Genomic DNA, 12188 nt, shown 5'->3' with positions numbered 1-12188 from the left:
AATGAAGCAGCGGCCCACCAGATCTGCCCTCAGCCAGCCCCTACTGTGCTGCCCACTACTTGTCAGTGGGTCCGGCGCCACCTTCTGGCAGTCTCCCCTCCTGCTGCCCTACCACTCCCACTCTGCACAAGTCACCACTAATGAAACTAGCAGCTTAGAGAAGCGATGGAAAGGAGAGCAAAGGAAAAGATGTTTGTTGTAGCAGGAAAGGAACCAGAGATACACCCCCTTGCCAGGGTCCAGGGAACAGCTGCTACCATCGATTCGCCGACATTTACGTTGCAAATCTTCCGAGAGCAAACAAAAGCACGATATTAAAAGCTTCTATAGCAGTCATTATAAAACAGGAATTATTGATCAAGTGCTTGAAGTAGAAAATGCTAAGTGATAAATGAAGCAGGAACAGGCAGTGAAGTATTGCAGCGGCGGCAGGGGAGGGGGAGAATGGGTTAGTATTAAGCATGATTTGGACTATGACTCCCATTTGCCCCCAGGCAGCTCAGCCACATGGCTTCCCAACTCGGGCTTTCAGAGGATCTCCTGGGTGCTGTGGTTTTCCCAGTCGCTAAGACCATGTTAAAAACTAGGCTGTGGGACATAGATCACCAGGAATTAATCTCAGCTGTGGGGAAAAACATGCTCCCCTCTTTATTTTCAACTCTCTTGGGCACAGGAATTTAATCTTAATTATTTACAATTTTTGTTTAATCCGGAAGAAAGAAGGGCCTTTTTGCTGGCTAGGTTCAATTCTAATCCTTCTAACCTTCTTTGGGGTAGGTTTGCGGGTTTGGCAGAATGAGACTGGATCTGCCCATGCGATGCCCACCTGGTGGAAACTCTAGCTCACATGGTCCTTAAATGTAAAATGTATGGTGATCTCTGCCAACAATTTCTAGACCATCTATGTATTGCAACATGGAAACCAGAGACAGAGGCCAAAGTCTTGGAGCCTCAGCTTCAGGATCTGTCCTTCCAGTGAGCACTCAGGGCTGATTTCCTTCAGAATGGAGAGGTTTGATCTTCTTGCAGTCCATGGGACTCCCAAGAGTCTCCTCCAGCACCAGAATTCAAAAGCATCCGTTCTTCGGCCATCAGCCTTCTTTATGGTCCAGCTCTCACTTCCTGGAGCAGGAACCGGCAAGCCACTCCAGTATCCCTGCCAAGAAAATTCCATGGACAAAGACAACAGGTTCCAGTTACTACAAGTGGCTTTTGCCAGCTTTGCCTCAAATTGCAGGGGATGACTCACCGGAACTCTTCTTTCCTTTGATGCAGTATTTGAATAAAAAAAGATGTTACACGGTTCTGCTTTTTTTATATAAAAAATAATAATATTAAAAAACAGAACGCACTGAATATATATTTCTCATCCAACAAATGGCTGAAAATTGATGTGAGCCATTAAGTGTTGTTGATTCACAGGGCAATCCATCTCGGGGAGACGACTCATGTACAGGAAGCATCTTTCATTCTCTGCGAAACCCTTTTCAATCATTACCTCTCTAGCAGATACAAAGCCAGATGTAATAGAATTTTTAATACCAAAGAAGGGAGATGAGCTATCAAAGAGACGTCTGTTGCTAACCACTCCATTGCCCCATCAAATTTCAGTGCTACATTTCCCCTCCCACCCCCCTATCTATTATCTTCTGCTGCTCGCCTGGTTTTGTATGTGTATGAGAGAAAGACAGCACTTTGCAACTGGGAATTTAATACATATTTTTATGCGCTTGCGACTCCCTAGACTCCCTTAAATTCCTGGGTCCAGCAGGGAGTTAGGATTTAACCAAGGCAAATGTTAAAATATTAGCCAGGCCAGTTTCCGAATGAGGTAAATTGCCTGGGAGATGAGCCATTAAGAAAACAAAGGAAAGGTAACAGCCCATTAAGAAAGCCAGGTGGCAAATGGGTGGGGCCCCTCCTCCAGCTCTGAGAAAGTGAGAACAAAAGCCAGAGTTGAGAGTTGGCCAGCATGTGACTTGGAGGCTACAGGTTGCACTCTGGTAAAAGCAGCAAGCTGGAGAGAGGGTCAGAGCCTCGGCTGATTTCTGTTTCCAAGAAAAAATGGGAGATACAAGACTTTTTTGGGGTGCTGAAGTTGTGAACCCCTCCATTGCAGGCTCGGGTTGTATATATGGGTAAATAAACCTTATATCCTCCCTGGCCCCATCCTGAGCTGTGCAACCTGCTCGCTTTTAGAATGTTGGGAGTCTGGAATGGAACATTCAGACATGGGGACGGAATGCTGAGAAACTCTCGCCTATCTAGAGCCATTCATAATTTTCTCGCTCCCCCAGGCACACAGCAGGAAGCAACTGTGTATTATTTCATTTCAGGGAACCGCTGGGCTCGATGGGAAGAATGGTATGAAAGGGGCAAAAGGAGACAGAGGCCTGCAGGGCCAGAAAGGGGAACCGGTGAGCATTTTTACATGGATTTCCCCTTCCTTCCTAACATCCCCTGCTGTTCATGTGACTGGATAGGTGAAAGGTAAGGGGTAAAGGACCCCTGGACAGTTAAGTCCAGTCAAAGGCGACTATGGGGCTGCGGCGCTCATCTCGCATTCAGGCCGAGGGAGCCGGTGTTTGTCCAGAGACAGCTTTCCGGGTCACGTGGCCAGCATGACTAAACCGCTTCTGGCGCAACAGAACACCGTGACAGAAACCAGAGTGCACAGAAACGCTGTTTACCTTCCTGCCACAACAGTACCTATTTATCTACTTGCACTGGTGTGCTTTAGAACTGCTAGGTTGGCAGGAGCTGGGACAACGGGAGCTCACTCAGTTGCGGGGAGTCGAACTGCCGACCTTCTGATCGGCAAGCCCAAGGGGCTCAGTGGTTTAGCCACAGCACCACCCGCATTCCTATGCGACTGGATAATGGAGAGCTTGAAATGTGTGTGTTTCAAGATCACCTTACCCCCATGGCTTCAATCTGCAGAACCGGCACTCTTATGGGTGTCAGACAAGACTATTTTCCACAGTTGTAAGTAGCCAGTCTTTTAGTAGGACAGCAACTCCATGCTTGTGTTTTTTATGGCACCTGCTTAAAACATTTTAATTTCGGCAAGCCTATCCCAAAGCTGAGATCAAAGCACATGTCTTTTTTTCTCCAGCTGATGCTTTTAATTGTCTTTTGAACGAACGCCTGCTTTTCACAGTCTTTTATTGATCGTTTTAATGCCTTGCTGTTGTTGTTTTGTAAACCGCTAGGCAGCTTCATTACAATCAAGCAGTATATATATATATTTGTTAAAGGAATTATAAAGAAATAAAAATATTTGTGCCAACTGGCCCGGGCAAATGAGAAATGGCAAGGTCTTCCCCACTCACTAACTCCCCCCCCCCCCCGAAGAGGTGATTTGCCTCACTGTCTCCTGGCTATTTCTCGCAGCAAACCTCCAGGTCATTCTGTGAGCAAGAAATTGGCCGGCGGAGGCATGTCTTGGTGCCATGGCACCCATCTAGGCGATGCAGATCTACAGTTACTGAATCCAGGGATGTGTTTGTGTTGTGCCCTATCCTAGCATTCTGGCATTAAGAGAAAGTCATTACTGTACACAAGAATGAAGAAGTTGGTGATTTGCAGGGGTCAACAGCTGTTTCTGAAGCTGAGCGTGATTCCATTAGGAGTACTGCATTTTGAGAATTTGCCCTGCAAACTTCAGCCAGTGTGGTGTAGTGGTTAAGAGCGGTAGTCTCGTAATCTGGGGAACCGAGTTCGCGTCTCCGCTCCTCCACATGCAGCTGCTGGGTGACCTTGGGCCAGTCACACTTCTTTGAAGTCTCTCAGCCCCACTCACCTCACAGAGTGTTTGTTGTGGGGGAGAAAGGGAAAGGAGATTGTTAACCGCTTTGAGACTCCTTCGGGTAGTGATAAAGCGGGATATCAAATCCAAACTCTTCTTCTTCTTTGTGGTTTACAACCTATATTTATTCTTGAGCACACGAGCAAAGTCTGTCCTGGCAGGGAACTCCTCTCAACCTGCCATCCAACACTGCAGAAGGAAAGATGTTTAGTCTGGCCTTAGTGAATAACCTTCGATAATTTGGTACCGCCAGGTTTTTAATGTAAGGTGTTAACTTAAAGACATGCCCATATTGTACTCCTACTGCCAACGGACTACAGACTGCGATCGAGATCGCAAATCACTGTGTGTATTATCCCATAATCTTTACTTTAACGTTTTTAGGGCGCCTTCCTAACCCAGGTAATAAAGTTGGTGGGGGGTGACAGACCAATAGAGGTGGCTTTTCTAGCCATGGTTTTCTGCCATTTGCGGACAAACTCCTCATTGGTCAGGTGTTGGTACAAACCCTTCCCTAGATCAAACACCGAAATCCTGAGCCAATGTTTTAGGGCAGCCCACCACGCTTTAGTTGAAATTGGGCATTCCCCAGCTTCTAACAGCAGTATGGAGTTGGGGACACAGTTGGGTACCTGCAGCAGAGATCGTAGATATTTTGCGGTAGGCTGTCTGAATTGTGCATTGCTTTGTAACGATTTGTTGGGTCTCTGGACCGTAATAAAGATTGATTGATTGATATTTATTCTCTCCATTCAGGGGGGAGAAGGCGATCCTGGTCTATCTGGTGACATTGGAAGGAAAGGTTCAAAGGTACAGTGTGAACACATCTAGGGGGAAATGGGAGTTTTGCTGCGCTTATCACCATGTCCTGCCCTGCTTGCAACTCAGGGGGCCTGACTTCTCACTTCCCACCCCCCTCATAATGAACTCGTTGTTTATTCCTCTTCTCCATCTTCACAACATGCCCTTGGCTGTTTTATTTCTTCACTTTTCTGTCCTGTAGGTGCATTTCTTACCTGTCATTCACCCTAGGAACCCAGGGCAGGGCACAGTAAGCTCAAGATAACAGTAAAATGAACATCAAAATGTCTGTTAAGTAGTAAACAAAATAATCACAAAATATCAACCATGGCATAAAACTTTAGACTTCTATTTCTGCACGGAAGGGAGGGCAGACATAATTGCCCCCCCCCCGCTGCCATTTTATGCTCACAACAATCCTGCGAGGTGCGCTGGTCCCATGGGTTACCCGAGAAGCGAGGTCCAAGTCCGGTCCATGGTCAAAGGTGCAACGTGGAGACAGTCCGTAGTAGCTGAAGCTGGATTCAGGGCAGGGAGTCGGGTGAAGTCATAGAATCATAGAATCATAGAATCCTAGAGTTGGAAGAGACCACAAGGGCCATCGAGTCCAACCCCCTGCCAAGCAGGAAACACCATCAGAGCACTCCTGACATATGGTTGTCAAGTCTCTGCTTAAAGACCTCCAAAGAAGGAGACTCCACCACACTCCTTGGCAGCAAATTCCACTGTCAAACAGCTCTTACTGTCAGGAAGTTCTTCCTAATGTTTAGGTGGAATCTTCTTTCTTGTAGTTTGCATCCATTGCTCCGTGTCCGCTTCTCTGGAGCAGCAGAAAACAACCTTTCTCCCTCCTCTATGTGACATCCTTTTATATATTTGAACATGGCTATCATGTCACCCCTTAACCTCTTCTTCTCCAGGCTAAACATGCCCAGCTCCCTTAGCCGTTCCTCATAAGGCATCGTTTCCAGGCCTTTGACAAGTCAGGAACAGACATGCAAGCAGGGCGGGTCAGGAGCTCTGACAGGAAAGCAGGTCAGGAGCTCAGGCAGGAACTGGATACCAACAGTGTTGCTCCCACAACTTGGGACTGGGGCTGGCTGGCTTTTATCTGCCCCGAGGCATAGGGCGGCCCCGGTCCACAGGTGACTCACCTCTCCTGGCCTGGAGGCGAGCACTCCTCCTGCGAGAACTTAGTTCCCTCCGCCTCTCTGCCCTGAGCCTCTGCAGCTCAGGAGAGGCTGGAGGGTTACCGGACCCAGAGGCAACCTCCTCTTCCCCTGACGGGGCTGAGAGTGGAGCACCTGCAGGCAATGGGTCCTCCATCCCCTCAGGAGCCAGAGCAGACTCAGCTGGTGCCTGCACCTGAGGATCCAGCACAGGTGAGGACCCTTCAGGCTCAAGCCCCAGCCCCAGCTCAGCTGGTTCTGGAGGCGGGGAATCCTGTGCAGGCTGGGATCCCTCAGGTTCAGCCTCCGAGTCCGAATCCCAGGCCATCACATGAGGTAGGTTAAACTGAGAGATAATAACTGGATTGAGATCCCTCACGGTGAGGGTCTGCTCTCATTGTACGTCTTCATTGCCTGGTCACAATTTGTCCTCAGGGTCTACGTGGGTTGCCAGGAAGGACAGGACCTCCAGGAGCAGATGGAATCAAGGTAAAAAAAAATTAAAATTAAAATCTATATATATATTTAAATGGAGGGTCCACCATTGTATGTTTTTTTCTTCCCAGCAGTCCTAGGTTTCACCTGAAACCTGCAAAGAACCTAGTGTGGCCCTATCTTAATGCCTAAAAGGCCACCCCTGTCTTTAGGCAAAGTGCAGTGGCTGCCTCAGGCAGCAGATTTTGTGTGTCATGAAAAGGCGGCACATTGCTAGTTGTTTAATTTGAAGTTGTTGGTTTTAGGGAAATGTCTTGGGTTGGCTCTATTGCAGATATTAATATTGTGCAGTTTGACACGACTGGATGCATGAAAACTGACTCCTTTTGGAAAGGAAGCCTTGTCCAGACCCATAAAGATATTATTCAAATTTTACTAGCAGAACTCTTCAAAATACAACAGAAATATCAAACAATCCAAAATAGTTGTAATGGGAATTGGGGTTGCTTGTGCGTAAACTGCAAACTGCTCCAAGCTGGTTGTATAGCTAAACCTTTCCCTGGTTTGACAGCCCTTACGACGCGACTGTCTTAGTCACTGGCAGAATCCGTGAGTGGGCGTCTCCTAAACTTCCTCCAACATAGAAACTCTTTGACGCCAAGTCTCCTCCTAGATTCTCTGCGCGGAAGCCTTCTGCGCAGCGTGGGCGTGCCAAGCGGAGGTCCTGTGCTCTCTCCGCTGATTTCACTGGAAGAGTCTCGGAGCCTCTCCTCCGCAGTACTCTCAGCCTCCCCTTTGTCCCTGGTGTCCCCTGGATTTCCTTCCCCAGTGGAAGCTCTCTCTCCTTGCTAGTTCCCTCCCCTGCATCATTGGAGCGTCTTACCTCTCCTCTTGCCTCTGATGGCAGTTCCCTGACAATAGTCATCTAATGTCTTGTACTGTCCAACACAGGCTCAGGACAGGACACAAAAGCAGCTCCCCTCCACATGGATATTTGCAACCCAATACCTTCATCGCATGGTCTAAGGTTACAACACTCACATGTTAGCTACCAGAGAACAACAACCAGTTAATTAAGTATCAGCTCAGCAAAAGCTCAGAGTGCTATGGAAAATCCACATTAAACTTTTAGCAATATATGTTTCATTTCTGTGTCAATTAAACCAATTATACTTAACAGGCCTTGAATATCTGCATTCCACTTCCCCCAATAGATACCCAAATATGTGTCGCTTGGGGGGGATTTTTATTATTATTAAGTTCTCTTAAATATTACAGACATCATCCCATGGCTTCACTGTCAGCCAGCACCCCCCACCCCCACCCCAATTTGCTCTGTTTACAATCTAGCCTGATGAAGAGTCCTGGAGACCTCAAAAGTTGGAGCACTATTTTGTGACGTAATAAAGAGCCAAAACATTTAGAAGACACAGAGCGCCCCCCCAAAAAAAACACCACTTGTACTTGTGTGCAAAAAGGACTGGCTAATTCCTCTGTGTCTCGTACTATGCACAGGGGGAAATTGGTGGCATTGGGAGTCCAGGGACCTCAGGTGTAGATGGACTTCTGGGACCCAAGGTGAGGTTTATTATTTTTAAAATAATAATAATTGTCTGCTACCGGGTGGACTATAATAATAATAAAATTTTATTTATATCCCACCCTCCCCAGGCAAAGGCGGGCTCAGAGTGGCTAGCGGCAGTTAAAATAACACAGTTTACATAAAATCACAATCAATTAATTAAAATGCATTCTAAAATCAATTCATTCTAAAATCAATTCAGAATCAAATTAATGGCAACCATTGGGCTAGAGTTCTATGAGGATTACCAAAGGAGGGGGTCAGACTGTGCCTCGGCCAAAGGCCCTGCAGAAAGATGTCAAATCCTGCAGGGCCCTGGTCTCTTGTGACAGAGCGTTCCACCAAGTCGGGGCCAGTACTGAAAAGGCCCTGGTCCTAGTTGAGACCAATCTAACCACCTTGCGACTTGGGACCTCCAAAGTGTTGTTATTTGTGGACCTTAAGGTCCTCCATGGGACGTACCAGGAGAGGCGGTCCCATAGGTGTGTGCGTGTTGACTGCTGGTTCTCTTAGAGAGAAGAGGCTTTGGGAAAGGGCATTTGGAAGCAGAGAAGTGTCTTGGGGGAGGCATGCTTAACCCTTTCCCAACCAGCTTCTTTTCCACTACTACTTAGCACAGGAGTCAGCAAACGTTCTCCACAGGGGGCCGGTCCACTGTCCCTCAGACCTTGTGGGGGGCCAGACTATATTGGGGGATCCCCCCCACTGACTCTCTCCTCCCGTCTCCACAACACCAGACAAGCACTGGTGGCTGCTTACCTGTGCCGTGCAAACGGCAGGGGCTGGCAGCGGCGGCAGAGGGACGATGAGCGGCGCAAAAGGGCTGGCTCTGGAGAAGGGCTGCTTAAAATGGCGCTCAGCCAACTGTGGCTCAACAAAGCCCAGCCCCCTTCCTCCTCTAGGCAGGGCAGGGAGAAGCCAGGAGGAGGGAGGGAGGGAGGAGGCGCCACCGTGGTGTGGGGGGAAATGGTGCAGCCCGAACGATCAGAATACCCACGCCGATCCACGCGGTGATTCCCGGACAGTCTGCGGGCCAGATCCAGAAGGCAATTGGGCTGGATCCGATCCCCGGGCCTTAGTTTGCCGACCCATGACTTAGCAGAATTCCAGGCGCATGTTTGTGAAGGGAAACGAGTCATTTTGCAGGGAAAAGTCATTTTGCAGCAGGGAGCCACAGAAGAAAAGCGGTGGGTGGGCAAGGGTTAAACACCCCCCCCCCAATTACCGTATTTTTCGCTCTATAAGACGCACCAGACCACAAGACGCACCTCATTTTTGGAGGAGGAAAACAAGAAAAAAATATTCTGAATCTCAGAAGCCAGAACAGCAAGAGGGATCGCTGTGCAGTGAAAGCAGCAATCAATCCCTCTTGCTGTTCTGGCTTCTGGGATAGCTGTGCAGGCTGCATTCGCTCCATAAGACGCACACACATTTTCCCTTACTTTTTAGGAGGGAAAAGTGAGTCTCATAGAGCAAAAAATACGGTACTTCTGTTCTTCACATAACCCACTTCTGGGTGTGTTTTTCCATAGAAGGAACAACTTTTAAGGATTTCAATGCACGCTTTTTAAAAACGGAACTTTCCGCGGTGTTCTGCCCCACTTGCTCATCCCTGTTTATCAGTTTGCTTGCATGGGTTTATTCCATAATGGTTACAGCGATCTTTGGGCTTTGCCTAGGGTGAGCGTGGAGAGTCTGGCACAGACGGGCCCAAGGGAACTTCGGGGCAAAAAGGAGAAAAGGTCAGTGCTGCTGAAATCATGTTGCAAAAGGTTATTTAGTCCTCCAGCATCTATCAGTCGTGGTTAACAATGTTATATCCTGATGCTCAAATATGGCTATCCTTTTTTTGCAAGGCAAATGCCAACTTTTCCAAAGAAGATTTCCTTTGCGGCTTTGCCTCATTTGGTCTTTGTTTTGCAACAGCAGCTTTAACCCTTGCTGTGCTGGAAGCCCCATCCCTTTCTTCCGGAAGGGAGCAAAAAGCATGTGAAAAAGAGAGGGAGATTAACACCCATGCTTCAAATCCCCGGTCACCATAAAGAGTTACCACCTACTATTAAGGCTTCCTAGCCTCCCATTAGAGGAACGCTACTCATGGTATGTATATGGGATGCAGTGGCACTGTGGGTTAAACCACAAAGCCTAGGACTTGCCGATCAGAAGGTCGGCGGTTCGAATCCCCGCGACGGGGTGAGCTCCCATTGCTCGGTCCCTGCTCCTGCCAACCTAGCAGTTCAAAAGCACGTCAAAGTGCAAGTAGATAAATAGGTACTACTCCGGCGGGAAGGTAAATGGCGTTTCCGTGCGCTGCTCTGGTTTGCCAGAAGCGGCTTAGTCATGCTGGCCACATGACCCGGAAGCTGTACGCCGGCTCCCTCGGCCAATAAAGCGAGATGAGCACCACAACCCCAACGTCGGTCACGACTGGACCTAATGGTCAGGGGTCCCTTTACCTTTACCTTTACCTTTACTCATGGTATGTACCAGTTTGGGCAAGGCAGGCCTAAATGCTAACCAGATCTAGAAAGCGGTTGCTGTTGTTGTTGTTGTATTTCTTTGCCGCCCATCTGACTGGGTTGCCCCAGCCACTCTGCCAGACTCCCAACAGAATATTAAAAACACAATCAAAGTTAAAGGCTGTTTCCACCATGGCCTTCCTGCAGTTAAAATCAAAAATTTCTTTTTTCATTATGGAAACGCTTGTTCAAAAGGCAGACTTCGCAAAGAGTCGAGGTTCTCACTAGGTAGGTGTTAAGTTGTGGGTGAACATATCAGACGACACAGCGATTCTTCAAACAGCTCTTCTTTATTCACAGGCCAGGACAGAACTGAACTGAAGGGTTCAGTCAGCCTGCTTGCATAGAGCTCCAGTACAACGTAACTGTAACAACTTTCTGTAACTATCCAATCACTGAGCCTCGCTTTCGATCCCTTATTTGCATAACTATCTACAGTATCCACCTGCTGGCCCAGGGTGAAAACTTCAGTACATAACAGTAGGCAAGCTGTTTTGAACACAAAAGGGATTAATGTTCAACTTGGGCAGGGACCCTGAGCGACAGGGACTGAACTGCCAGGAAACCAGCCTCCTAGCTTGGCCCCATCCAGCAAGACACTTCTGAGAGTAGAAAGGGATCAAATAAGGATGCAGCAGAAGACGTTGCCTAGTGGATCAGGCCTGTCGTGTGGGATATAATCCATTGGAGCAGTCAAATACAACATTCCTTGTTTCCCTAGAGTGGACACAAACAGGGGGATGTTACTCTGCCAGTATAGCTTCCTGTTACACCTGGTCTGGAGCATGTGACCAGGTAGGTGGGCGTGACCCCAGGAGACCCCACAAGAGGTCCAGTCATGCAGCCATCTTTCTCTTTTAGACTCTTCTTTTGTTTCCTTCTCTTGGACTGCACTGCTGGCTCTCAGCAGCATATGGGAATAATAATAATAATAATAATAATAATAATAATAATAATAATAATAATAATAATAATAATAATAATAATTTATTTATTTATACCCCACCCATCTGGCTGGGTTTCCCCAGCCACTCTGGGTGGCTTCCAACAGAACACCAAAATACAATAACCTGTTAAACATTAAAAGCTTCCCTAAACAGGGCTGCCTTCAGATGTCCTCTAAAAGTCTGGTAGTTGTTGTTCTCTTTGACATCTGATGGGAGGGCTCTCCACAGGGCGGGTGCCACTACCGAGAAGGCCCTCTGCCTGGTTCCCTGTAACTTGGCTTCTTGCAGCGAGGCAACTGCCAGAAGGCCCTCAGAGTTGGACCTCAGTGTCCACAGCTATCTCTGTAGCTGTAACTACAAGCCCAAAGCCTGCCTTCGGGGGTCATGCTGTGAACTGAATGTAAACAAACGTCTTGTTACTTTTAAAGAAAGACTGTTGTGTCTTTATTCTTTTGAGAGGGATTAATAGGGGGGCTTAACAGGAACAATCCAATATGGGCAAAGCCAGACTGGATTGCTTAAGGAAAGAGATTCAAACGAATCTGCAAACTTACTTCCTGCTGTATAAGGGGAATGTGCTGTGCTACTTGACTCACTAACGTGAGTGAGGAAGGATAATATTTAATCCATATATCCTCTCCTACCAGTCACAACATTCCCACAAGTCGCCCGACTAGTACAGCATCCTGTTCTTACGGATGCCCCAGTGGGAAGCAATTTCCAGCAACTAGCATCCAGAAGTCTTCTTCTTCTTTGGCGATCACTCGTAGCCGAGTAAGATATTCTTCCATAAACACGGTTTTAACAGTGGCTGTGGAGGCCAATTCTGGATCTACACGTCCTTCCACAGTGGGGACATAGGTTTCCAGGAGGGAGTTGATTACAGTGTGGATTTGCATTTTTTTGGAAGTGAGAGCTGGACCATCA

General features: G+C 47.7%; 1 protein-coding gene across 1 annotated transcript in view; it reads left to right on the top strand.

Annotated features, from left to right (window-relative positions):
* Window positions 1-12188, top strand: part of LOC308596891 (uncharacterized protein) — a 233865-nt gene that overhangs the window by 178161 nt on the left and 43516 nt on the right. The window contains exons 77-81 of the mRNA XM_081212195.1: window positions 2337-2417; window positions 4565-4618; window positions 6214-6267; window positions 7729-7791; window positions 9475-9537. Coding sequence (XP_081068321.1) covers window positions 2337-2417; window positions 4565-4618; window positions 6214-6267; window positions 7729-7791; window positions 9475-9537 — 315 coding nt within the window. The remainder of the gene's footprint in view (window positions 1-2336; window positions 2418-4564; window positions 4619-6213; window positions 6268-7728; window positions 7792-9474; window positions 9538-12188) is intronic.

The sequence above is a fragment of the Podarcis bocagei genome (assembly GCF_964188305.1).
Source record: "Podarcis bocagei genome assembly, chromosome: 10".
In the NCBI taxonomy this organism is placed as follows: Eukaryota; Metazoa; Chordata; class Lepidosauria; order Squamata; family Lacertidae; genus Podarcis; species Podarcis bocagei.
Note: the sequence above shows the minus strand (reverse complement) of the source record. Positions and strands in the feature narration are given on the sequence as shown.